Below are 24,786 nucleotides of genomic sequence, written 5' to 3' on the forward strand. Positions count from 1 at the left end.
CTATACCACCGCATCCCCTTGCACTCCATGGTGTGGGAACGGTGTATGTTCCCTGAACAATGAGCTGGGTACATTATTTACTACAGTTTCACACAATCAATCAAGCTTGTCAGACTGGAAACAAGACTAACTTGTTTATTATTTGTATTGGAATGATACAGTAAATCAATGTATCAGTTGATCCATCATCCAGGGACCCAGTTCATAAACAAAATGTTAGCATTTTTGACAGAAAAAAAGTAGACATACTAACGCTCTCATGTTTACAAACATTGAGGTGATTCGATTAAGCTGGCCTGAGCACACAGGTAGGCTTAGTTAGTACAGGGTGAAAAATGTATCAGATATATATTGGAACCTGCTGCCCCCCGGCATGAAAAAGCAAAAAACTAAAGTAATGTATATTAAGCACGCGGAGTAATGAGTAGGATTCTTTTTCCCATCCAAAAGTGATTGCTTTTGATAAAAACGCTTTATCTGCCTTCCAAATGAAGATCAGTTTGACAATTCAAACATATATGCAACTTAATATTAGGAAGTTGTCCATAACGTTTTTTACACTCAGTGTATCTTAAAAGGTAAATCAAACTTCACTCAACAGCTTTCTGCAACATCAGAATTTTATTACATTATCTCAGTCTCAAACCTTAGTGTCTGAATTAGTTCAGCACTCCCTAATGCTGTTTGCAGCATTTATAACATTCACTAACATAGTGACCCCTCCTTCCCCAGTAATCCCCTAATTGTCTATTTTCTCAATGGCAGCAAGGCACTAGGAATCCCCTCTTTGTCCTCCCTGACCTATTCCTATCTGAGCGGGCAAAGGGATATGGGTTATGCAAGGTTAGTCTGTTGACACCAAAAATGCAGGTCACAGAGATGACAGTATTCCCCCACGTTGTCCTAATCATCTGAGTCATCTGTGATTTCATCATCGTCCCCCTCTGCCTTCCGGTTGCCTTTCTTCTTCCCATCGGAGTCGCTTTCCTGGGCCTGAAAGAAACAGTAAAAATTCTAAATCTCTGGTGATTCTGTCACAGCAGGGCATTGGGCTGGAAAACATCTCCTTTGCAAGCAGGGAAGCACCTCTGTGATAAACACACAGAGCAGTGTTTTAAAGGGTTAATGTACAACAGTGTTTCCCAAATCGGGTCCTACCCCTAAAAGCACACGTTATTGTTGTAGCCTTGTACTAGCACACCAGATTCAACTTGTCTACAAATCAATGAGTTGAGTTTGTCTGGGGCTAAAACAATTATAATAATTTAAAAATAGATATATACATATATTTTTTTTAAGTGTTGGGGGTACTCGAGGACTGGACTTGGGAAACACTGCTGTACTGAAAATCTCCCAACTAACAGCAGGGCTCAGTGCTCCTGAACGTGCCTCACTGTTGTTTCCTAGATCTTGCCAGTAATTAATTAACCAGGAACAGAAACAGTACAACTTATCTTAACAGCCAGTGTTCCACACACAGCTGCCCATTTCCCCATCAGCTGCCTGTAAACCTCAATGTTACATAAGGATGCATAGTCACTTTACTCCTACCTACATGTACAAATTACCTTGACTAACCTGTACCCCTGCACATTGACTCGGTACCTGTACCCCCTGTACATAGCCAAGTTATTGTTATTTTATTGTGTTACTTTATTTTATTTAGTAAATATTTCCTTAACTCCATTTCAATCAAAGATGTAGAAAAGATAAATGTAATTGCTAAAATAATTTAACTCAATACAGTAGCTTTAAAAGTCAATTATGGCCAGTACCTCATCCTCTGACTGCTCCTGAGGAAGCGGGGAGCCTGCCTCCTCCTCTTCATCACTCCCCTGTGAGCGCTGAGAGAGGATCTCTTCACCCTGCAACACGGCAAAATGTGAAGAATAGCATTAGATGAGCTATAAAACAGTACATTTTTCTCTCTTCCCCATGGCAAAATGTGTGTAATTGCAGGAAATTAGCTTAACTGCTAAATTCTATTAGACTCATGACAAAATGTATAGAATAACATAAAACTGTACATTTCTCTCTGCCCCATGTCAAAACGTAAGTGCTGCCTCTACTCCACTCAGCCTATAGACAGCCACAGTCTATTCCCACCCCTTCCCCACTAATTTCAATCAGAGGGTGAGGGGTGGCTACCAGCCCCCCCTGAAATATGGTTGGCCACCCTTGGGACCCCCCATTCTCATTGGGTCAGAGCACTGTCCATCTAGCTCAGATTGAAGAAGAAAAGATGGTGCGTTCGTTCTGGTTTTCCACATGGTCTGGAATAATTTTTGGGGTATAACAAGATGAAAACGCTGCTGGCACTGACCCTGGACCGCTGGCAAGCTAAAACAAACGCACCAAAACAGTACCAAGTCGTCTGCGCATCTGTCATTAGAAGGAAAACTTTCAGAATGACAGAGTAGATGCTGACAGAATACAGTCTGGAACCACTCGGAAGTCTTTGTCCATGGTATGTTCACATTCAATTACTATATTTAAACATAAGGTAGGCAACTATAATAAAACTCACTCTTCATATTTTGTGTCTTAATAGTACCCTTGAAATAACTTAATTAATAATCCGTTCACTGTTTTAAAGGGTAAAAAAAAAATGTCCCCCCCCCCAATATCTACACCACAATTTCACCCTTGACACACACGATGAGTCCTCTCTCAGTGCAGCAGCAAGTGGCCCATCCAGTACCTTGAGGTCTCTGTTCTTGAGGTTACCCAGCCAGAAGGCCTCCTGACAGTGGTTGAGGGTGAGCATGGCCTTCACTCTGTACACAAACTGCTCCAGGCTCTTCTTCAGGGCTGGCACGTGGTTGGTCAAGATGGTGTCCTGGCGGATCTGGGAAACAACACCACAGGTAGCCACACACAAATAGTATGACAAAACATGCCATTTTTCTTCATATGTTGGCTAGCGTCAATCACACAGGTTTCTGTGGCGAGGACAGGAGCCGTGTTGGAGGCTGGGTTGTACCTTGGAGTGTCCACACATGTGGTGGAGCTGCCTGGTGCTGAGCTGGAAGGTCTTCAGCAGGCTCTGGACATCCTCCTGAGACAGAGCGGACACACACAAACAGTCACACCAAATTACACTGAACCACTGAACAACCGCAGGACTGACTATTTTAAAGTTGTAGATTTATTGTGTTGATGGATTTCTGTTGTATTATGTATTTATTAGGGCTCTGCTACCCGACCCGAGCCCGACATTATGCGTTGGGGTTAGGGCCTGTTTTCTTCATCAATAACTAGGGTAGGGACAGGGCTCGGGTATCACTAAATTGATCAAACTTTTTGAAGCTGAGCCATTTACTCGTGCTGTGTGCTCTGCTGCGTAGTACAATCATATCTGACTAAGATTATAACATGGTGTCATAAAATAACACGAGATTATTTCACAAATAATGTTCCTTGAGTTGAGAGTGATGAAAAGTAGCTATCTCATGTTTCTTCATTGAGCAGATTCCCAAATGGAGCCGCTGCTATGGTTACTCACAGATTCAGAGCCCCCATGAGCTGAGCACGTGCAGAGTGAACAGCGGGTAGGGAGCGAGTGACAGAGAGGAACAGCCAATGGATTTACTGATGGAGGAAGTTATTTCTGATTTTGTGCCGGGCCTTTAATTTGGCAAAAGCAATCAGGCCTGGGTAGGGTAGGCCCTGAACGACACGGGCATAGGCAGGGCTCTGGATTGAAATTCATGCCCGTGCAGGGCTCTAGTATTTATAACTATTATAAATTGAGTCAAATAATTCAACATGAGCTGCTATTGACACCATGTAATGTTTCCTTATTGAATTTGAAATAAACCATTCTCTCTAGTATTTTTCCCTCAGTCTTTTGGATTATACCTTGTGCTTTTTAAAACTGAAATCCAACAATGGCATCCCCAGCTTCAGGAAAGACTCCAGGAAAAGACGGCCATACTAGCAACAATAACAACATAAAAAGCCAATTAATATAATATCATTAGTTATGGAATGTGTCTGACAATATGGCAGGCAGAGAAAATGCCAATGTGCTGAGACTCACCTTCAGGCACACATTGAGCACTGGTCTGTTGTCAAACACCTGACGAGGGAAGATGAAGGAGACACAATAGATTACACACATTACATATAGCTTCTCAACACCCAAACCCAGTCAGCCAATTCACATGCACACAGCCCTGCACACGCGTACACACACTCCCCTGCACATGTACACACTGGGCATGGAGCCAGCGGAGCATGACAGATGTCTTAATCTTCCTCCATCCAGAGTGCGTGTTGGAGAGGCATAAAACATGAGGAAACAGGGGAACAGGGGAACAGGGGAAAACATGTTGACATGCTTGCCATTTAGGGCAGGGACAATACCAGTCCCGCGATACTCGTTAGTATCTTGGCAAGGAAACAAAACACAGAGCAGATTTAGGAAAACAGCCCTAATGTTGGAAACAAACATTATGCTGTCACATCCAGAGTCACATGTATTTATTGTCCAAGCTGTAGCACACAATATTTTACATACAGCAGGACCAAAGAGTTTGGTCTGCTTCGTGTTTTCATTTTTGTCATGGGAAAAAATATTCCAATACTGGTATCGTCTCGGCCCTACTGTCGTTTAGTGTGGGCATAGTCATCTAAACGCTGTTTCCAGCCATGCATCTTCCAAAGTGAATTGAACAATCATAACACACATTAGACACATCATGTGTTTGAATACGGATTAACCCATTCATGACTAGCTCCCAGTGTAAACATACTCAGTACCTTAACCAGGTTGACCAGGATGTGGAAGTCTCTGACAGCCAGGTTCCATGTTAGCAGCTTCTCACTCATCACCTGGACACAGCAAAGGGTTAATAATGTCCCTTTAAAATCACACACAAATACTTGCAGAATGTATGCAGTCCCACACAAGTGTATCATAGTCACTGCACGATGGCTACTAGCACCGCCTTGCTCCACTGGCAGTTCCTCTGTTTTTGTCTGTGACTGTGCATCATGTTGGGTAACTGTGTACCTCAGTGTTGTCACTGTTTCTGCCAGGGGGAATCTTCCTCACAGCCTTCTCCAGCACTCCCATCATCCCCTTATAGAACACCAGGAACGTCAGCCTAGAGAGAGAGGGACAAGAGAGAAAAAAAAGAGGGGAACAAAGGCAAACAGGGCTCTCGTATGTAGAGATCAGGAGAGATAGTGGTAGTAGTACACACATATGTACCAGCATCTACCTGTTGAGAGTGGGCCAAGTTCTAGAGCTGGCATCTTTGGCTGAGTTGAGGAGCTCAGGGATGCCCTCTCCAGCTATCTCCTCCACCGCCTTCAGAACATCATCAGTGTGCTCCAGGTAAATACTACAGAGAAGTAGAGTGTAGAGGAGAGGAGGGAACTCAAACATCATGAACACCATGAATATTATCTTTCACCTTAAAGCTATTGGGAGCATGGCAATCACAATAGCAGTAGAAGAGCTGCACTAAATGAGGTTACAAGGCTGTTGGGACTCCCCTATAGAGTAAATGACCCTTTCCAGTGTTTGCAGTATACTGACATGCCATGGCCACCTTAAAGGGATGTATCTACTTCCCCAGAGTGAGAAACCAGCTTTATGACTTGGTGTCCAGTACTAAAGGAAGTTAGAGGTAGTTTTGTAAGCCAATGTTAACTAGCGCAATCACGAAATCAGTTAGCAATTGTGCTAGCGCTAGTTAGCAACTTCCACTCAATTGCACGCAGACATAAAAATGGTATCCACGAGTTAATCTGACTCTGGGGAAGTAGATACAGGCCCTCATTGCCAAATCCACAAAGTATCCCATTAATTTATTAATCTGCTCTACATGATCAGTGAATCCTTGTGAGACACACCTGAGGAGAGTTTGGAGAGTCTCGTTGTGTTTGGGTCCTTTCTCTCTGTCTCCGCTGGTAGTCACCCACTCCTGGCACAGGAACCGCCGGGCTAGGGTTGCTAGAGGGAGAGACCGTTCTATGCTGAACTGATCCTCATTGAAAATGCCACTTTTCAGAACATCAATAAATCTTCAGAATTCACTGGATTGTCATAGAATTGATCCTGATAAAGTCAATTTTACTGTTGCATCAATCCTATAGAAATAGATGGAGTGTGTGTCTCACCAGTCTGCTCCCTGTATGTAGCCTGGTGCCCTCCTCTATCAGCCACAGTGCTAAGCAGCTGGGAGAGACAGAGAGCTATGCTGAGGCTAGGAACCGTGCTATGGAAGTTCAGCAGGTACTCAAAGCTGTTTCTGAAGACCAGAGATAGGGAGAACAGTTATACCATACTGTGCACACACACACACACACACCCCCAGAGCTGTCTGATCTGACAGTTAATGTTTCTCCACTCACTTTATGAGCTGGTCCATGGTCAGTTCAGGCCCTCCCTCCTTCAAGCGGTCAGCCAACACTCCCAGAGTCTTCTTCAGCAGGCCACGGTGCTCTGGCTGGGAGAAACCAGACCTGACAAACAGAGACTAGTGTGATTCACAAGAACTACTGATACAACTGACAGGACCATAGGCTACAGCGGCCAGATCCATAGAGAAGGAAAAACCTGTCCTGGAGAGACAGTGTGTGCAGGTGTTGTTGCAGCCCACTAACACACCGGATTCCCAAATGTTGAATCAGGCAAAGTACATTCGGAAAGCATTCAGACTCCTACACTTTATCCATATTTTGTTACTTTACAGCCTTATTCTAAAATGAATTTAAAATGTTAAATCCTCATCAATCTACACAATAAAATTCAAGAAAATGATGTCATGGCTTTAGAAGCTTCTGATAGGCTAATTGACATCATTTGAGTGAATTGGGGGTGTACCTGTGGATGTATTTCAAGGCCTACCTTCAAACTCAGTGCATCTTTGCTTGACATCATGGGGAAATCAAAAGAAATCAGCCAAGACCTCAGAAAATAAATTATAGACCTCCACAAGTCTGGTTCATCCTTGGGAGCAATTTCCAAACGCCTGAAGGTACCACGTTCATCTGTATAAACAATAGTACGCAAGTATAAACACCATGGGACAACGCAGCCGTCATACCGCTCAGGAAGGAGATGTGTTCTGTCTCCTAGAGATGAATGCACTTTAGTGCGAAAAGTGCAAATCAATCCCAGAACAACAGCAAAGGACCTTGTGAAGATGCTGGAGAAAACCGGCACAAAAGTATCTATATCCACAGTAAAACGAGTCCTATATCGAAATAACCTGAAAGGCCGCTCAGCAAGGAAGAAGCCATTGCTCCAAAACCGCCATAAAAAAGCCAGACTACGGTTTGCAACTGAACATGGGGACAAAGATAGTACTTTTTGGAGAAATGTCCTCTGGTCTGATGAAACAAAAATACACATTTTTGGCCATAATGACCATCGTTATGTTTGGAGGAAGATGGGGGAGGCTTGCAAGCCGAAGATCACCATCCCAACCGTGAAGCACAGGGGTGGCAACATGTTGTGGGAGTGCTTTGCTGCAGGAGGGACTGGTGCACTCCACAAAATAGATGGCATCATGATGGAGGAAAATGATGTGGATATATTGAGGCAACATCTCAACACATCAGTCAGGAAGTTAAAGCTTGGTCGCAAATGGGTCTTCCAAATGGACAATAACCCCAACCATACTTCCAAAGTTGTGGCAAAATGGCTTAAGGACAACAAAGTCAAGGTATTAGAGTGGTCATCACAAAGCACTGACCTCAAGCCTATAGAAAATGTGTGGGTAGAACTGAAAGTGTGCTAGCAAGGAGGCCTACAAACCTGACTCAGTTACACCAGCTTTGTTAAGAGGAATGGGACAAAATTCACCCAACTTATTGTGGGAAACTTGTAGAAGGCTACCGGAAACATTTGACCCAAGTTAAACAATTTAAAGATAAAGCTACCAAATACTAATTGAGTGTATGTAAACTTCTGACCCACTGGGAATGTCCACTGGGAATGTGATGAAAGAAAAGCTGAAATGAATAATTCTCTACTATTATTCTGACATTCCACATTCTTAAAATAAAGTGGTGATCCTAACTGACCTAAGACAGGGAATTTTTGCTAGGATTAAATGCCAGGAATTGAGAAAACTGAGTTTAAATGCACTTGGCTTAGGTGTATGTAAACTTCTGACTTCAACGGTACATAAATATTCCAAGCCTTTTCCTATGATACTCGAAATTGAGCTCAGGTGCATCCTGTTTGTGGGTCTGAATACTTGTGATCAGTTTTTTCTTAATGAATTTGAAGAAAAAAAATCTTTAAAAAATGTTTTTGCTTTGTCATTATGGGGTATTGTTTGTAGATTGATAAGGGAAAACTATTTAATCAATGTTGGAATAATGCTTTAACGTAACAAAATGTGTAAAAAGTGAAGTTATTTTTCTGAATGCACTGTATATTAGAACCGGGCTGGAACAAAACAACACCAACCTCTCCGGGACCACAGTTGCCAAACCCTGAGTAATTGTCATTTTGTTGAAGGTGAGGCGCTGTGATGATACTGTCCTGAAAGGCAGGAGTGTGCAGGTGGTGTTGTGTCGAGGTGTGACTGACCAGCTGAAGGTGGTGTGTAGAACCTGTAGGAGGAGCTGGTAGGCTGAGGATAGCAGTTGATGCTCTCTCACATCCAGGCCTGAGGCGTCCACCACCCCCTGGTTCTCAGACAGAAGAGTCTGCACACAGCAGGAAAGTGTCACAAAAAGGGACACTACAAACAATGAGCTAAATGTGTGCCAGGCAAAATACATTTATACCTGGAAGTGATTGTGGCAGTTCTCCAGGTGGGTACAGAGGGTGGGCAGCAGCTGGACACAGCAGGCAGCGATGTCCTTAGGGCTCTTCTGCTGCAAGTGGGAGAAGCCCACGCTCTTGTCTGTTTTTCCCTGCAGTCAGGAGACAATGTGGAAAATGAGGAAAATGAAAGAGAAGCTTATGTTATGACTCACACAACTCACACAGTGTGTGTGTGTGTCCTACCTTGAAGAATGGGACTCTCTTGGCAGGGGCAGCAGTCAGACTGAACTCCAGTTTGCGCCACATATCCTCCAGCAGGAAGACTAACTCTGCTGGGCCCAGCTGCACCTCCTCACGCACCTGCACAGGACCGCAGCATCTCTTTACAGCACACAGAGACATTGGAGGGATTCTAACTAGTGTCCCTGGCTTTATTTGAATGTGTATGAGACACCTATAGGGTACACAGTTGGGGCCAATTTGGTGTTAACGGAGTCAAGTCAGAGAAAATTGCCTAACACCTTTATTATCATTGTTCAATTCAGTCAATTCATTTCCATTCAACTCATTAAATTGGCATGGTGTTCAAATGGAATTAGAGCCCAACCCTGATGGTGTACGGTGTGTGTGATGTGTCCAGGCTCTGGGCTGGGTGGTGTCCTACCTTGCTGTGAAGCTCACTGTCCAGCAGAGAGCGGGAGAGCAGGCCACACTGCAGCACACTGAGCACCTCCATGTCCAGCTCTCTGAAGAAGTGCCGGTAGGAAACCAGACTGACCCCAGGCCTAGTGGCCTCCTGAACCTTCTCCTTCTCTGCATCATCCTGCAGGGGTAGAAGGAACACCAAAAAATATAATTGAATTCCCTAGTAAAGAGAGTTCTGTAAGAGTCACATAATGTGACGTAGGTGAGAGGTCAGAGGTCTGTGTGTGTTCACCTGCTGGGTCTCCTCTGCCTCTGTGCCCTCCTCCAGCTGAGAGCTGTCTGCTGACGGGTTCTTAGCAGGGGCTTTCCTCTTCTTACCAGTACCCTCTGCAAGACAACCACCACAATAAGTGTTGAATCTCATCTCAGGAAAAATAAAAAATATATAATAACGATATATTCCCTGGTCAGTATACAGAGTTGTCCCTTTTAGATTTGCTTACTTTTCTTTCCCTTCTTTGGAGCAGCAGAGGAGCTAGACACTGGAGCTACCTCTGTACTCTCCCCATCAAAGTTGGCTAGAGGAGGGGAATAGCCAGGGGTTGCTGAAACAAAAAGCAGGAACGGTCAAATTAATGGAAACAAAAAAGCAGGGATTGTCAAATAAACAGTCCATGGAATTTTCACATTTTCTAAAGCGTGTAAGATTGAAACATTATGATCAGAAAAGTGTTGATAAAACACGTGTGCAGTATAGTACCTGCCAAAGTCCTCTCCAATAGAGTCTGGAGGTAGGTGATGTTCTGAAGACGAGTCACCACCTTCATCTTCATCTCAGGGTCTTTCTGACTGCAGAATGCATTCACAACCTGTACACACACACACACACACACACTCTCTCTCTAAAGGTCTGTGCGCAAAAATAAACTCACATTGGCATATACAACACAAAGAAATCATACGGACTCCACAGCAAATATATGCATCTCGCTATAGACCAGAATTCTCTTGTCTAAGACAGATCTGTGGTAACCTCTCTAAACCAGTTGATGGTCTGGAATAGCAGGCCACAGAGGAACTCTCTCTCAGGCTTGGACAGGCTCTCTGACTTCTCCACCACATCCATGTCAGTCAAGATCAGAGGGCAGCCTGCAAACAGACACCCACACACACAGACTCCCATTAGAACCAGAGCAGATCTCATACACTCCCAGCAGGCCGTGTCGAAACACCATGTGTCTGCTGCCATGTAGCCATACATGATCTACAGTGCCTGAAGTGTTCTCACGTTCAAAAAGTACTTGTACATGCAGAAAAAAAGAGGAGTATGAGAAGCACTGCTAAGGCACACAATAGTCGATTTTGATAAACAGAAGGTGCTCTTTGGTAAAAGGGCTAAATTGGTTATCAAAAAGAAAGGAGGACCAAGGCACTCTTCATATAATTAAATAAAATGCCTTTTTGTATGGCATGTTAAAGTTTTATGTTCAATGGAAACAAAGTTTTTTAAACTTCATTTCCATTGAACATGCCATACGAATAAAGGCATTTGAATTAATTATATGAAGAGTGCCTTGGGTCCTCCTTTCTTTTTGAGTACTTGGACATAGTTCAGTAGACTTTTTGGCCCAGTGAGAACCAGTTCATGTGTGTCCCTGCTCCATCAGGATTCCTCCTCACCCAGTAGGGCATCGATCTCCTCCAGGTCTCCCTGGTGCTGCTGCTCCTCACACAGCCTGAGCAGCCGGAAGAACGGAGACAGGCACAGAGGAGACACTCGCCTACAGAACCACACATAAGAGAGAAATACACTGTTAAGATGCTCCACTTCAAAACATTCAATAACACTATTGCTTTATCCATATCACATCATGATTCAACTCTGTATGGACATTCTGCATTGTTTTGCATTAGATAATCAAAATTGTAGCCAATGTAGTGTCTGACCTCTGGGTCTTGTTGTTCACAGTCTGGCTCCACAGCTCCCCCTTGTGTTGGAGGTCATCAGACAGTAGTTGCAGCAGGTTGATAGCAATGCCTCCCTGACTCTCTTCATCATCCAGGTTGTACATCATACAGGCGGGGAAGGGGAAGGACCTAGGACATACAAGGGGAGGAAGAGAAGAAGGTAGGTTATTACTGGGACTTGGACCCGGTTACATGGTCAGGGAAACTGCCTACATAACACACTACTTACAAAATACACATTGATGCGTTTCTTGAAATGTCAAGACATCATAAGTACAGTTCTGTAATGACTTGCTGCCAGCCGTATATAGTTGACCTATATTACCTCCACCCAGTCCCTGGGCAGTAGTGCCCCACTCACCCAGTTATATCTGGTCCCAGATCCACCACAAAGTCTTCCTGGAAGTCCTCCAGCACACTCTTCCCTATCCAGGCCTGCGTGAACACACCAGATGCACAGTGGCAGGGTTAATTGCTACCCTTTTAAATATGGCAGTGTCCCAGAGTTGTCATAACATTTACAATAAAAAGGGTCCATTTGGTTTATAAAAAAGGTGAAGTATCGTTGAAAGAGGACCATAAAAGAGCTATAAAGTGTGTCTTCAGGGTTTATGTGAGGGGCAGACAGACCTGCACCAGAGGGTCCAGAGTGCAGGTGAGGACCAGGTTGGCTAGTTCATCATAGTAGAGAGCAGCAGCTTCAGGAGAGCTTTCACTGCACGACCGTACCAGCTCCAGCAGGGCCGTCACCTACACAGATAGGTCAGCACATACTTATGCATATAGAGTAGCACACACCATCCACTTACAGGCATTCTCCCAGCACCAGGAAAGGAAAACTCTTAAGAGTGCATCAGCCCTTCACTCAGACTGTACATAGACAGTGGTCCTGCCTATACCACTCACCTGTCTGTATGTCTCCTTGGGCAATGTGCCACCTTGAGAATCCTCCACTTTGGGCCTAGAGAGAGAAGACTCAGAATTTACAAAATGGATACTGAGGCACAATAAGTCTCCCCACTAAGTGGAAAAATGAGAGGCATCGTTTCCACCAGGAGCTAACAGAATTGAGTCTGGTAAGTGCAGAGTGGATGTGAGAGGGCAGCAGTTTCTACCTGCTGGCCCCCATGCTGCCCACCACCATGACGGCACCGATGATGCCAATGCGCTTGTACTTGGGCACGGTGCTGGAGAGCTGCTTACGGACCACTATGTGCATGTCATCCTGAGAACAGAGACAGAGGAAGCAGATGTGGATATGTGGCATAATGAATGAAACAGGGAGAAAGATACAAGCAATACAGGGAATAATGTACAGATAAAAACATGGCACCACATTACCTACCATCTCTGTGGTGTGGTTGTTTCACAGTACTGTCTTCAGTGTTGCTCCCATAGAAATTAAATAGGCCTATATATCCTTGATTGACTCACAGTGACCCTCACCTGGATGTGTGTGCCCTGCTGCTGCTGTCCGAAGGCCAGGCCACTAAGCAGGTGGAAGAGCCTGCGGATCTGCTGGGGAGTCAGGTTCTCCATGTAGTCCAGGATACCCTTCAGACACACACACACACCAGGGAGAGGTTAGTAACACCAACCCTGCTGAGGACAACTCTCAGTCAAATACAGAAGATAGATATATGGCTTGTGATCAGTTGGAAACATGTCATGGGGACAGTTGAATCCTCACCTTGACAAAGACGGCGTAGAGGGCCATCTCAGAGGGTTTCTCTGTCACCAGGCCACAAAGCAGCTCCAGAGCCACGTCCACCTCACCACCCACGCCACTGCAAACATGGGTCACCAGGGAGCCCACCACCTCCTAATAGAAAACAACAGAAATAACCATACTCCTGAACACTCACACAGAGAACAAGAACTGAAAACGCTTGACAATGGAAATGAGCACAAGTGAAGCATATTTTAGCCAGCACACATGCATAAAGACATCATTTCTACACACACGCACCTGCTGGCAGTAGGAGTCAAAGGCAGTGAATGAGAGTCTGTACATGTGTCCACCGAAGGGCACCACACAAGGGTCAGGGGAACGCAGCAGACTCTGGGCCAGGGCCAAGATGGAGGGAAAGTAACCTCTCATCACCTAAACACACACAGCATCAGCACCACATTAACACCTCAGTCACACAGCTCATCTTTACCTCATACTATTTAATTTTCTCAAATCAGCTTCCCTTTCCTCAGCCCCAGTTCCATCCCATAGCTATATACCATTGGACATTCACTCACTGCTCTAGAATGTAGTAAATATGGGTCACTTCAAGAGAGCGCTACTAAATGAATGTCTAAACTTAGTTTTTTTCTTTGCCCCATGTCATTATGAATCACATACAATTATTAATGGATTCTCTACAATATTAGAACTTTAAAAAACGCCCACATTAGTAGAAATCCACTTTTTCGAGCTGAAAGAGCTTACCCATGATGTTACACAACAATTTATGTCAATAAATCATTGTTTTAGACAAAGTACCATATATTTGGGCTTGAAGAGACAAATCCGAAATGCCCACTTTGTGCAAATCTGTGTAAATGCGGTGTCTTTTCTTTGATGACAAATGATTTATTTTCAGCCTTATTTTGTTTCAGGCCTGGGTTTTATTTGAATGTTACCATCCACCAGCATGGCATTGTTTATACATCAGAAACAAATGCAATGTTATTCCTCTTTGTGACTGAGATGAGCCAAATAGCCTTGTGTCCACCTGAGCCATGGAGCAAATAAAAATAGGACAATTATCATAATCCATTGGATAATTATTCAAATTCCACTTTTTTTATTAGTCTGTATATAAAATAAAATTATATATATAGTACAGTGCCTTCGGAAAGTACTCAGACCCCTCGACTTTTTCCAAAAATGTTTACATTAAATTTAATTTAAAAAAACATTTTCCCTCAATCTACACACAATTATCCACAATGACAAAGCAAAACCAGGTGTTTAGAAATGTTTTCAAATGTATACATATATGACTGAAATATCACATTTAAATAAGCATTCCGACCCTTTACACTTTGTTGAAGCACCTTTGGCAGAGATTATAGTCTCGATTCTTCCTGGGTTTGACACTACAAGCTTGGCACACCTGTATTTGGGGAGTATCTCCCATTCTTCTCTGCAGATCCTCTCAAGCTCTGTCAGGTTGGATGGGGAGCGTCGCTGGACAGCTATTTTCTGGTCTTTCCAGAGACGTTCAAGTCGGGGCTCTGGCTGGGCCACTCAAGGACATTCAGAGACTTGTCGCAAAGTCACTTGTTGTCTTGGCTGTTTGCTTAGGGTTGTTGTCCTGTTGGAAGGTGAACCTTAGTCTCAGTCTGAGCGCCCTGGAGCAGGTTTCCATCAAGTATCTCTCTGTACGTTTCTCTGTTCATCTTTCCCTCGATCCTGACTAGTCTCCCAGTCCCTACCTCTGAAAAACATCCCCACAGCATGATGCTGCCACCACCATGCTTCACCGTAGAGATGGTGCCAGGTTTCCTCCAGACATAACGATTGTCATTCAGGACAAAGAGTTAAATCTTGGTTTCTTCAAACCAGAGAATCTTGTTTCTCATGGTCTGAGAGTCTTTAGGTGCCTTTTACTGAGGAGTGGCTTCGACTGACCACTCTACCATAATGGCCTGATTGACAACCATCCCTGCAGCACTCCACCAGAGTGGTATGTCAGAGTGACCCTTAGGTTCTTGGTCACCTCCCTGACCAAGGCCCTTCTCCACTGATTACTCAGTTTGGCCGGGCGGCCGGCTCTAGGAAGAGTCTTGGTGGTTCCAAACTTCTTTCATTTAAGAATAATGGAAGCCACTGTGTTCTTGGGAACCTTCAACGCTGCAGACATTTTTTGGTACTCTTCCCCAGATCTGTGCCTCAACACAATCCTGTCTCGGCGCTCAATGGAAATTCCTTCGACCTCATGGCTTTGTTAATGCATTGTCAACTGTGGGACCTTATATAGACAGGTGTGTGCCTTTTCAAATCACGTCCAATCAATTGAGTTTACGACAGGTGGACTCCAATCAAGTTGTAGAAACATCAAGGATGATCAATGGAAACAGGATACACCAGATCTCAATTTCTAGTCTCAAACCAAAGGGTCTGAACACTTATGTTTACTTTTAATAAATGTGCAAACATTTCTAAAAACCTGTTTTCACTTTGTCATTATGGGGTATTGTGTGTAAATTAATGAGGAAAAAATGTATTTAATCAAATTTTTGAAAAAGGCTGAAACATAACAAAATGTGGAAAAGGTCAAGGGGTCTGAAAACTTCCTGAATACACTATCTCTGACCATTTTATAAATGGTATAATTGCATCACATGATAGCATTTTGCAAACCAGCTCCCCCCCAAGACAGATGGTTTTGACTCCACTGTTTTGATTGGTGTAGCGTTAGCTAGAAACCACAAGTGTCTATCCAGATAATGAAAAAGCATCCGCAAAATAAAACTCAAGGAATTTATAGTTAGATGCAATTTGCAGGGTGCATGACCATGAGCAAAGTCAGTCTAGCCTATAAGTACATTTTCCCCTTTGAGAACCATGAGCACGGGCTAACTTGGCTTTGCTGTACCACAGCCGAAGCCTGCCAGCAGCCTAACGATACCTACTAAAGGTTGCACCGTGTCCATTACAATGTAGAAAAACTCATACCAGCCATCTTTCAAAAGGTAACCATATTAACGGAACTTCATCTTATTCTTTCTAACTATTTATTTGGCAGATTCGCAGCCGCAATTTATGAAAGATGCCAAAACTTTGGCGATAACAATAGATGGTGAAGTCAAAGATAGGCCAGTGGTTTCCATCAGAGATAAGGGGTGTGCAACTATAGTTTAGTACAACATCAACGTTAACAGCCACAAGTAAATTATCTCACAATGAAAAAGCAAGATATTTGTGCAAAAAAACAATGCATGGCCATCATATTTCTGTGTTTAATAGACAGAATGTAGCCAGCGACATTTCCTAATGTTTGTTTGAAGTTCATCTCGCATTTGAACTTTCTATCGGACAGAAACTACACCAGAGAGAAGTAGTCTACACATCAGTCAGAGCGCTGTCTGGTGATGCAATGAAGAGAGCAAATACACTCCATGACCAAAAGTATGTGGACAACTGCTCGTCGAACATCATTCCAAAATCATGGTAATTAATATGGAGTTGGTACCCCCTTTGCTGCTACATCAGCCTCTACTCATCTGGGAAGGCTTTCCACTAGACGTTGGAACATTGCTGTGGGGATTTGCTTCCATTCAGCCACAAGAGCATTAGTGAGCTCGGGCACTGATGTTGGGCGATAAGCCTGGCTCGCCGTTGGCGTTCCAATTCATCACAAAGGTGTTCGATTGGGTTGAGGTCAGGGCTCTGTGCAGGCCCTTCAAGTTCTTCCACACTGATTGACAAACGATTTCTGTATGGACCTTGCTTTGTGCATGGGGGAATTCTCATGCTGAAACAGGAAAGGGCCTTCCTGTGGCCACAAAGTTGGAAGCATAGAATCGTCTAGAATGTCATTGTATGCTGTTGCATAAAGATTTCCCTTCACTGGAACTAAGGGGCCTAACCCGACCCATGAAAAACAGCCCCAGACCATTATTCCGTCTCCATCAAACTTTACAGCAGCCCTATGCATTAGGGCAAGTAGCGTTCTCCTTGCATCCGCCAAACCAAGATTAGTCCATCAGACTGCAAGATGGTGAAGTTTGAGTCATCATTCCAGAGATTGCGTTTCCACTGCTCCAGAGTCCAATGGCGGCGAGCTTTACACCACTCCAGCCGATGCTTGGCATTGCCCATGGTGATATTAGGCTTGTGTGCGGCTGCTCGGAAGTGGAAATTAATTTCATGAAGCTCCCGACGAACAGTGCTTGTGCTGACGTTGCTTCCAGAGGCAGTTTGGAACTCTGTAGGGAGTGCTGCAACTGAGAACAGAAGACTTTTTCACGCAATGAGCATCAGCACTCGGCGGTCCCGTTCTGTGAGCTCGTGTGGCCTACCACGTCGCAGCTGAGCTGCTGTCACTCCTAGACGTTTCCAATTCACAATAACAGCACTTACGGTTGACGAGGGCAGCTCTATCAGGGCACAAATTTGACGAACTGACTTGTTGGAAAGGTGGCATCCTATGACAGTGCAATGTTGAAAGTGACTGAGATCTTCAGAAAGGCTGTCAATGTTTGTCTATGGACAAACTGTCAATGTTTGTCTATGGAGATTGCATGGCGGTGTGCTCGATTTTATAAGCCTGTCAGCGGCGGGTATGGCGGAAATAGCCAAATCCATTAATTTGAAGGGGTGTCCACATACACTACCGTTTGGGGGTCACTTAGAAATGTCCTTGTTCGTGTGTCAATTACATTAGTGTAGTTTGAGGAACAGATGCCTCACAAGTCCTCAACTGGCAGCTTCATTAAATAGTACCCGCAAAGCACCAGTCTCAATGTCAACAGTGAAGAGGCGACTCCGGGATGCTGGCCTTCTAGGCAGAGTTCCTCTGTCCAGTGTCTGTGTTATTTTGCTCATCTTAATCTTTTATTTTAATTGGCCAGTCTGAGATATGGCCTTTTCTTTGCAACTCTGGGATGCTGGCCTTCTAGGCAGTCGCCTTTTCACTGTTGACGTCGAGACTGGTGTTTTGCGGGTACTATTTAATGAAGCTGCAAGTTGAAGACTTGTGTGGCATCTGTTCCTCAAACTACACTAATGTACTTGTCCTCTTGCTCAGTTGTGCACCGGGGCCTACCACTCCTCTTTCTATTCTGTTTAGAGACAGTTTGCGCTATTCTGTGAAGGGAGTAGTACACAGCATTGTATGAGATCTTCAGCTTTTTGGCAATTTCTCGCATGGAATAGCCTTCATTGCTCAGAACAAGAATAGGACTGACGAGTTTCAGAAGAAAGTGCTTTGTTTCTGGCCATTTTGAGCCTCCAGATACTCAACTACTCTAAAGAAGGCCAGTTTTATTGCTTCTTTAATCAGAACAACAATTTTCAACTGTGCTAACATAATTGCAAAAGGGTTTTCTAATGATCAATTAGCCTTTAAAAATTATAAACTTGGATTAGCTAACACAACGTGCCATTGGAACACAGGAGTGATGGTTGCTGATAACGGGCCTCTGTACGCCTATGTAGATAGTCTATATAAAATCAGCCGTTTCCAGCTACAATAGTCATTTACAAAATAAACAATGTCTACACTGTATTTCTGATCAATTTGATGTTATTTTAATCAACAAAAAAAGTGATTTTCTTTCAAAAACAAGGACATTTCTAAGTCACCCCAACTTTTCAATGGTAGTGCATATACAGTTGAAGTCGGAAGTTTACATGCACTTAGGTTGGAGTCATAAAACTTGTTTTTCAACCACTTCACAAATTTCTTGTTAACAAACTATAGTTTTAGCAAGTCGCTAAGGACATCTACTTTGTGCATGACAAGTAATTTCTGCAACAATTGTTTACAGATTATTTCACTGTATCACAATTCCAGTGGGTCAGAAGTTTACATACACTAAGTTGACTGTGCCTTTAAATAGCTTGGAAATTCCTGAAAATGATGTCATGGCTTTAGAAGCTTCTGATAGTGACATCATTTGAGTCAATGAGTACCTGTGGATGTATTTCAAGGCCTACCTTCAAACTCAGTGCCTTTTTGCTTGACATCATGGGAAAATCAATAGAAACCTGCCAAGACCTCAGAAAATAATTGTAGACCTTCACAAGTCTGGTTCATCTTTGGTAGCAATTTCCAAACGTCTGAATAGATATATCTATTTGGCCCAATTTTTGTTTTGTACTCCACGGATTTCATTTATAGAACAAGCCCACGTTATCACACACAAATCTGCAGCCACTAGCTTGTCAGTTGATGTTCAAAGTTAGCACCGTTCTGCCCTCGGACAGAGTTCTATTTAGCAGCGACTATAGGGACAGGAATGGGGCTAAGGACAAGCTTCACTTAGAGACAGACAGGACTACTGTAACAGGACCTTCCCACCTGTGCATAGCCCCTGAACGTTTTCTGTAGCAGAGCCTCCTGGATTTGTCCTGCTCTCACTTTGACCTTCAGCACCCTCTCAGCTCCACGCCGACTGTGGTTGGCATTGGTGGAGTGCAGGATGAACAGCACCAGCAGGTCAATGACCTGACCGACAGACACACAAATACACACGTGCACACAGGATCAACGAGTCATCTGCCAAGTACCAGCCCGTATGAAATTGTAGGAATAGAGAGGAGAATCCGAGAAAGATGTGTCCGACTTACCTTGTGATCCTCTGCTGTGTCGACATTCTCTATAGCCTGCAGAAAAACACAGGGAGAGTCACATGGTGAAATAGTAACGGGCTGTTGATATAACACTTGTAGAGTTTCCTATTCTCCCTACCTTAAGCCAGGCCTCAGAGGTGGTCTTCTGGAAGCGCACTGCAGACTTAATGCCATCCAACACCAAGGCAACACTGTCCTGGCTGCTGCTGGATGCTGAGGTGTTGGAGGACCTGATGGAAAAATGTGACCAGAAACAGCCTTGCCATTTAGAATAACTGTAAATATAAAATCCCACTAAAGGTAGTGCTATGTGGATTCATAACAGTATGCAATGGTGCTCTGCGGAGATTAGGAGGGTATTGGTGTTGGTGCAAAATGTCTCACTCGGTTGTCCCCTTGCTCTTCATGCGGCTCTGAGAAGCGTGCAGCACCGGATGGAGAACACACAGCTCCAACTCCAGCTTCTTACGCAGGTCACACACCACCTGATACCCCACAGAGAACCCGGCACCACTCAGTGAGACCAATACACATCATCATCACTGCAGATTGTAGTCTGTAATGGGGAAACATTTTGTGTGGTGGTAATATAGAAACTTTGAGGCACTTTTCATTTGTTCTTGTTATTAGAAAGAGAAGTGCAAGACTACATGCAAGGACACCACTGTGTGTAACCTCTGACCTCTAGGGCATCTGAGGGAGAGATGGAGTGTAGGATGAACTTCACCACCACAGGCAGGTCCTCCAGCTGGACAGCAGACAGGGTGGCCATGACAGACACACGTACCTGACACACAGGACCACAGACATTTTAGGACAAAATGTACATTATGGGGTGTGCAATATTGTCTGTATTGTTTTAATGTATTGATTTTTGGTACAACTTTGTGGTAAAGGAGCACTTTGTCGATGCAAAACAAATGTGTGTAAATAGAAAATTACTGTCTCATCTAAGGACCATAGTTACTCATAAGACAGCTATTACTCAACAAGCCACTTGATTACATTTCCTCAGGATAACTGTAAGTACATAGGACATCAGTCAATAGCATAATGTCAGTGTAATGAGGGAAATTGGCACGTCCTGATCATAGAGAGCCATTGTTTCTCTATGGTGAAGTGGGTCATGGCATGACTGGGGGTGATCTAGTTTGTGTATTTCTGTGGTGTTCTAGTTTGTTTTCTATGTTGGTGATTTGTATGATTCCCAATTAGGGGCAGCTTGTAATCATTGTCTGTAATTAGTAGCGGTTTTTCCCACTTGTGTTTATGGGATATTGTGTTTTGAGTTAGTGCACGTAGAAACTCTGTAGTCACGGTTCGTTGTTAGTTTATTGTTTATTTGTTTTGTCTTTGCTTAGTTTCACTTCCTAATAAATAATGTGGAACTCAGCAGCCGCTGCGCCTTGGTCCGACATTTATTCTAACCAACGTAACAGAAATACACCTTTGCATAAATAAGCCCTGAGCTGTGAACACATCATGAATCATTGAACAGATCCAACACAGTGTAATTCTACTCTTATTGAGTCCCCAATGAGAGCTTTAGCCAGAAACAACAATAAATGGACTATGAGTGTGTTTGTGTGTGTGTAGGGCTACCTCAGCCAACAGAGTGGAGCTCAGATTCAAGCTTGAGAAGGCATCCAGGATTGGCACAGTCAGCTGAGTGTTTTCCTGGAGTAAGGCGCTAAAGAGGAAAGGAGAGAGAGAATAGGGGGTAGATACAGCAGATGTTCACATCACTGGGACTATCTTATCATGACATCACAAGACTGCCTCTAACAGGGCTCCACCCACTTTAGTTCCCTGGCAATGTCACTGTGCTGGGAGTCCTCCAGGATCTCTGGCAGACTGGTGATGATGTCACACTGTATCTCAACCGACGCCACAGAAACCAGCTGCATCAGCTTACCTGCTAACTCCTATAGCGACAGGGTACAATTAGGTCAGAAGGAAGTCAGTCAAGTCCTGCTACTTAGTGGGAATATACAGGTGGAATAAGTGTAGACAATAGGTTAGATCTGCTGTCATAGTAATATGAGTACCTTGCTGTCTATGATTCTGTCCAACCACTTGAGCTGGTTGACAATAACACGAGGGATATTGAGACCATCCTCTCCGGCACTACAGGGAATAGAAAGGCAAATGTAAAGGGTCATTTGGTTAGAGTACAAGAAAATCTATATAGACAACTTGTATGTGTAAGGCTACAAACAAAATGTTTTATTACATTTTTTTAAAGCACTTACCCATCAAACATGAACTCGGGAAGCTTCTCAAACAAAGTGTTGATTACCAAAACCTAGAACAAAAAGAAAAGAACATGTGGCTTTCAAAGTTCATACCTAGTGGCCAATGGCAAGGAAAGACCTCACGGTTCAGACACTACTCAGGCCAGTGTGTTTTTGCATAGAGAGAGGCTGTTATACCTGCAGCATCTCGATCCCCAGCAGCATGCGCAGCAGACTCTCCTGAAATGAGCTGACAGAGCTGGACCACAGACAGGACACAAAGTGACACAATCATAACGACATTTATGTTCCCATGAAACAATTACAAAATGTTATACTGACACTAAGCAAAGGTTTATTAGAATTTGATGGCCCCCACAGAGAGCCAGGTACCATGGTATCCTTAGGGCTGTGTGGGATTACCTTGAGTCCCCATCGGCCAGGCGTGGTACACAGGGGAGGAGGCAGTTCCTGAACCTCTCAGGATCCTCAATGTGAGACTCCAGTCCTGTGATGAACTCCTGCACAATCTGTTGGCCATCAAGGTTAGAGAATCAGGCACGCTTTATAGCCATTACAATTTTTATTGTGGACTGTCCACTCTCGTCTCTAACATTAAGATTCAAAAATTCCAAACAGTCCCTACAAGTCAGATTTCTGAATAAACTTCATTTGGACATACTACCTCTTGTCCTCTGATTTCATCCTTCTCCCAGTGAAAATACGAGTCAAAATACCCACAGGAAAGTATTATTAAACCAACTTCAAAATGCGGGTCTCAGTTCGTGCTCATCATCTAAGGCACGCGCACAAAAGTACAAGCACACGATGCATGCAAACTAACCGAAGTCTTGCAGGTGTTTACATGGTTTTGAGCACGTACCAGGTGATCGAAATCTCAACAACAGTAACAGTGTTTTGAAAAGTTGGGTTAGTAATGGTTTCTTGTGGATATTTCTTCTCTACTTTCTACCCGAATAAGGACCAACCACACAAACCATGGTGGTATCACAGCCTGATTTATTAGGCAACACGTTTTACTGAATGTGCAATACCAAATTTGAAACATTATACTCACACTGGGGTATCTAGGACTCTTCTTCAGACGTTGCTGCAGTCTCTTTTGGAAAACCACTTGGTCCACAGCTTACAAAGCAATACAATTATGCATTATCCAACAATTGCCAGTTTAAAACAATAGTCAGTCAATATGTTGATGATGTTGGTGTGTGTCTTGCTTACCAATCTCATTGGATGTACTGCCCTGTCTCAAGATAACACCAGCCTCGTGCAGAAATTGGCCAAAGACTGAGTCAATACTGGTGTCCTCCTGAGCCGTGGTCTTGGACTGATGGCCAGTGGTCCTACTCTTCTTGGACTCTGAATGAAGGAGGGGATAGAGCACTAATGAACTGACAGACTACATGTAGCGAGCTAGTTTGTGCATTGTACTCATGACATGAGACAGGTCAAAAACAAACACAGTCTGGTGGTTTGGTTTGTTTGGGAGCCTTACTTGACACATCTGGTGGTGCAGCACTTTCGCTTTTGTCCACAGAGGAGCGTCTCTTCTTTCGCATCATCCTCTGTAAAATGTTAACACAATGAGAAATATATTTCACCCGATGCATACATGTGAAGCATCTGCTTGGCGTTTCCGAAGCCCACTGGCTGTGGAAGAAGTAACGAATGTTTCAATACCGTTTTCTGTTCCCAAAACTAGAATTTGATATGAACAGAGTGGACTAAGTTTTTTAGACTTTAGCCTTTGAAAAAATGTTTTAAAAAATTGCGTTGTTTAGGAAAGAATGAATTGAGTTAATGCGCACTTCACATTGGAGGTGTTGTCTAATGGCAATATGCAGATGTATGTTAGAACGAGCCAATAGGATCTTGCTAGCTCGTTGTTGGCTCTGCCCACCTCCTTGTTTGTTATGCCCACTATGACTAATTTGTTCCAATTGGAAACGAAAGGTTGAGGTCTATCTTGGTTTAGTTATTTTTTTTTATCGTTGACGTTACTGTATGAGACAAGGCGGGTTCACGTCAAAGGGCAATGGTTTGTTTGATTGTAGCTTGCTAAATTTACCTGTTCAGACACAGGCTAAAAGCCACTTGATGATGATATGACGCTGAAATTCATGGTTAGCAGGCCATTTTACAGCCTGTAATGTTACTGGCGCAAGATGCCCTCGAGGGCCTCCCGAGTGGCGCTACGGTCTGAGGCACTGCATCTCAGTAGAGTCACTAAAGACTCTGGTTCGATTCCAGGCTGTGTCACAACGCACAATTTGCCAAGTGTAGTCCGGGTAGACCTTCATTGTAAATTAGAATGTGTTCTTAACTTAACTTGCCTAGTTAAAAATGTTCAATAAAAATAAGTAGCTAACATTGTTAGGTTGAGAAATTGGCTAGGTGACTACTGCTACTTACGTTAACTGTCTAACTTGAAATATTGTTCGAGTGGATCAAGTACTTTATTTTACTCACTTAGCTAGGAAGAATAGCAAAGAATGAAACTTACTGTACGAACTGGTGAACGAAACTGTTGTCAAAGTACAGGACAGATTCCCGCGCGCGTTTTGCATTGAGGGATCTTCTAGAAAGTCTAGACAGTGTTGATAGCAAAAATCTGTGAAACACATGACTGGGACTGGATTTAGACACCCAGGAGGTGTCATTATTTGTATCGTCTTAAATTATTCATGAACATTGTTATTTGTTCTGGATAAGACATGCTTATGCCATTTTAATTATACAACATATCCCCCCAAAATGTAGACTTTCCCTAAAATGTTCAGGAAGTACCTCCCATTTCCCTGTTGAGTACCCTGGGCGGTACTGATTCATTACACCGATTCTGTTGCAAAACGTTTCTAAAACTGAACGAAACGAGGAGGAACCTA

The 24,786-nt window shown here is 43.6% G+C and overlaps 1 protein-coding gene across 3 annotated transcripts; it reads right to left on the minus strand.

Moving 5' to 3' along the window:
• Positions 1 to 122: 122 nt before the first annotated feature.
• On the minus strand, positions 123 to 24,655 carry fancd2 (FA complementation group D2). 3 transcript variants are annotated; one of them, XM_021569210.2, is made up of 44 exons: positions 24,405 to 24,655; positions 23,397 to 23,466; positions 23,123 to 23,260; positions 22,959 to 23,026; positions 22,304 to 22,410; positions 22,079 to 22,139; positions 21,899 to 21,951; positions 21,695 to 21,773; positions 21,447 to 21,571; positions 21,249 to 21,336; positions 20,329 to 20,433; positions 20,031 to 20,131; positions 19,765 to 19,876; positions 19,644 to 19,679; positions 19,375 to 19,521; positions 13,320 to 13,454; positions 13,041 to 13,172; positions 12,797 to 12,904; positions 12,466 to 12,575; positions 12,257 to 12,311; positions 11,981 to 12,100; positions 11,712 to 11,785; positions 11,330 to 11,479; positions 11,063 to 11,163; positions 10,416 to 10,531; positions 10,143 to 10,251; positions 9,886 to 9,987; positions 9,675 to 9,769; positions 9,402 to 9,560; positions 8,981 to 9,097; positions 8,758 to 8,886; positions 8,558 to 8,676; positions 6,367 to 6,477; positions 6,133 to 6,263; positions 5,866 to 5,965; positions 5,229 to 5,351; positions 5,018 to 5,111; positions 4,765 to 4,836; positions 4,043 to 4,081; positions 3,862 to 3,936; positions 2,984 to 3,058; positions 2,702 to 2,848; positions 1,776 to 1,865; positions 123 to 993 (listed from the first exon to the last, which is right to left on the minus strand). In XM_021569210.2, exons 2-44 carry the CDS (start codon positions 23,461 to 23,463, stop codon positions 904 to 906), a joined length of 4,365 nt encoding a protein of 1,454 aa, XP_021424885.2. In that variant the 5' UTR covers positions 23,464 to 23,466; positions 24,405 to 24,655; the 3' UTR covers positions 123 to 903. The 3 variants fall into 3 exon arrangements, with proteins under 3 accessions (XP_021424885.2, XP_021424886.2, XP_036806253.1); XM_021569211.2 differs by lacking the exon at positions 24,405 to 24,655 and adding an exon at positions 24,314 to 24,358; XM_036950358.1 differs by lacking the exon at positions 24,405 to 24,655 and adding an exon at positions 23,582 to 23,606.
• Between the last annotated feature and the right edge of the window lie 131 nt (positions 24,656 to 24,786).

This window comes from Oncorhynchus mykiss, chromosome 17, assembly GCF_013265735.2.
Source record: "Oncorhynchus mykiss isolate Arlee chromosome 17, USDA_OmykA_1.1, whole genome shotgun sequence".
In the NCBI taxonomy this organism is placed as follows: Eukaryota; Metazoa; Chordata; class Actinopteri; order Salmoniformes; family Salmonidae; genus Oncorhynchus; species Oncorhynchus mykiss.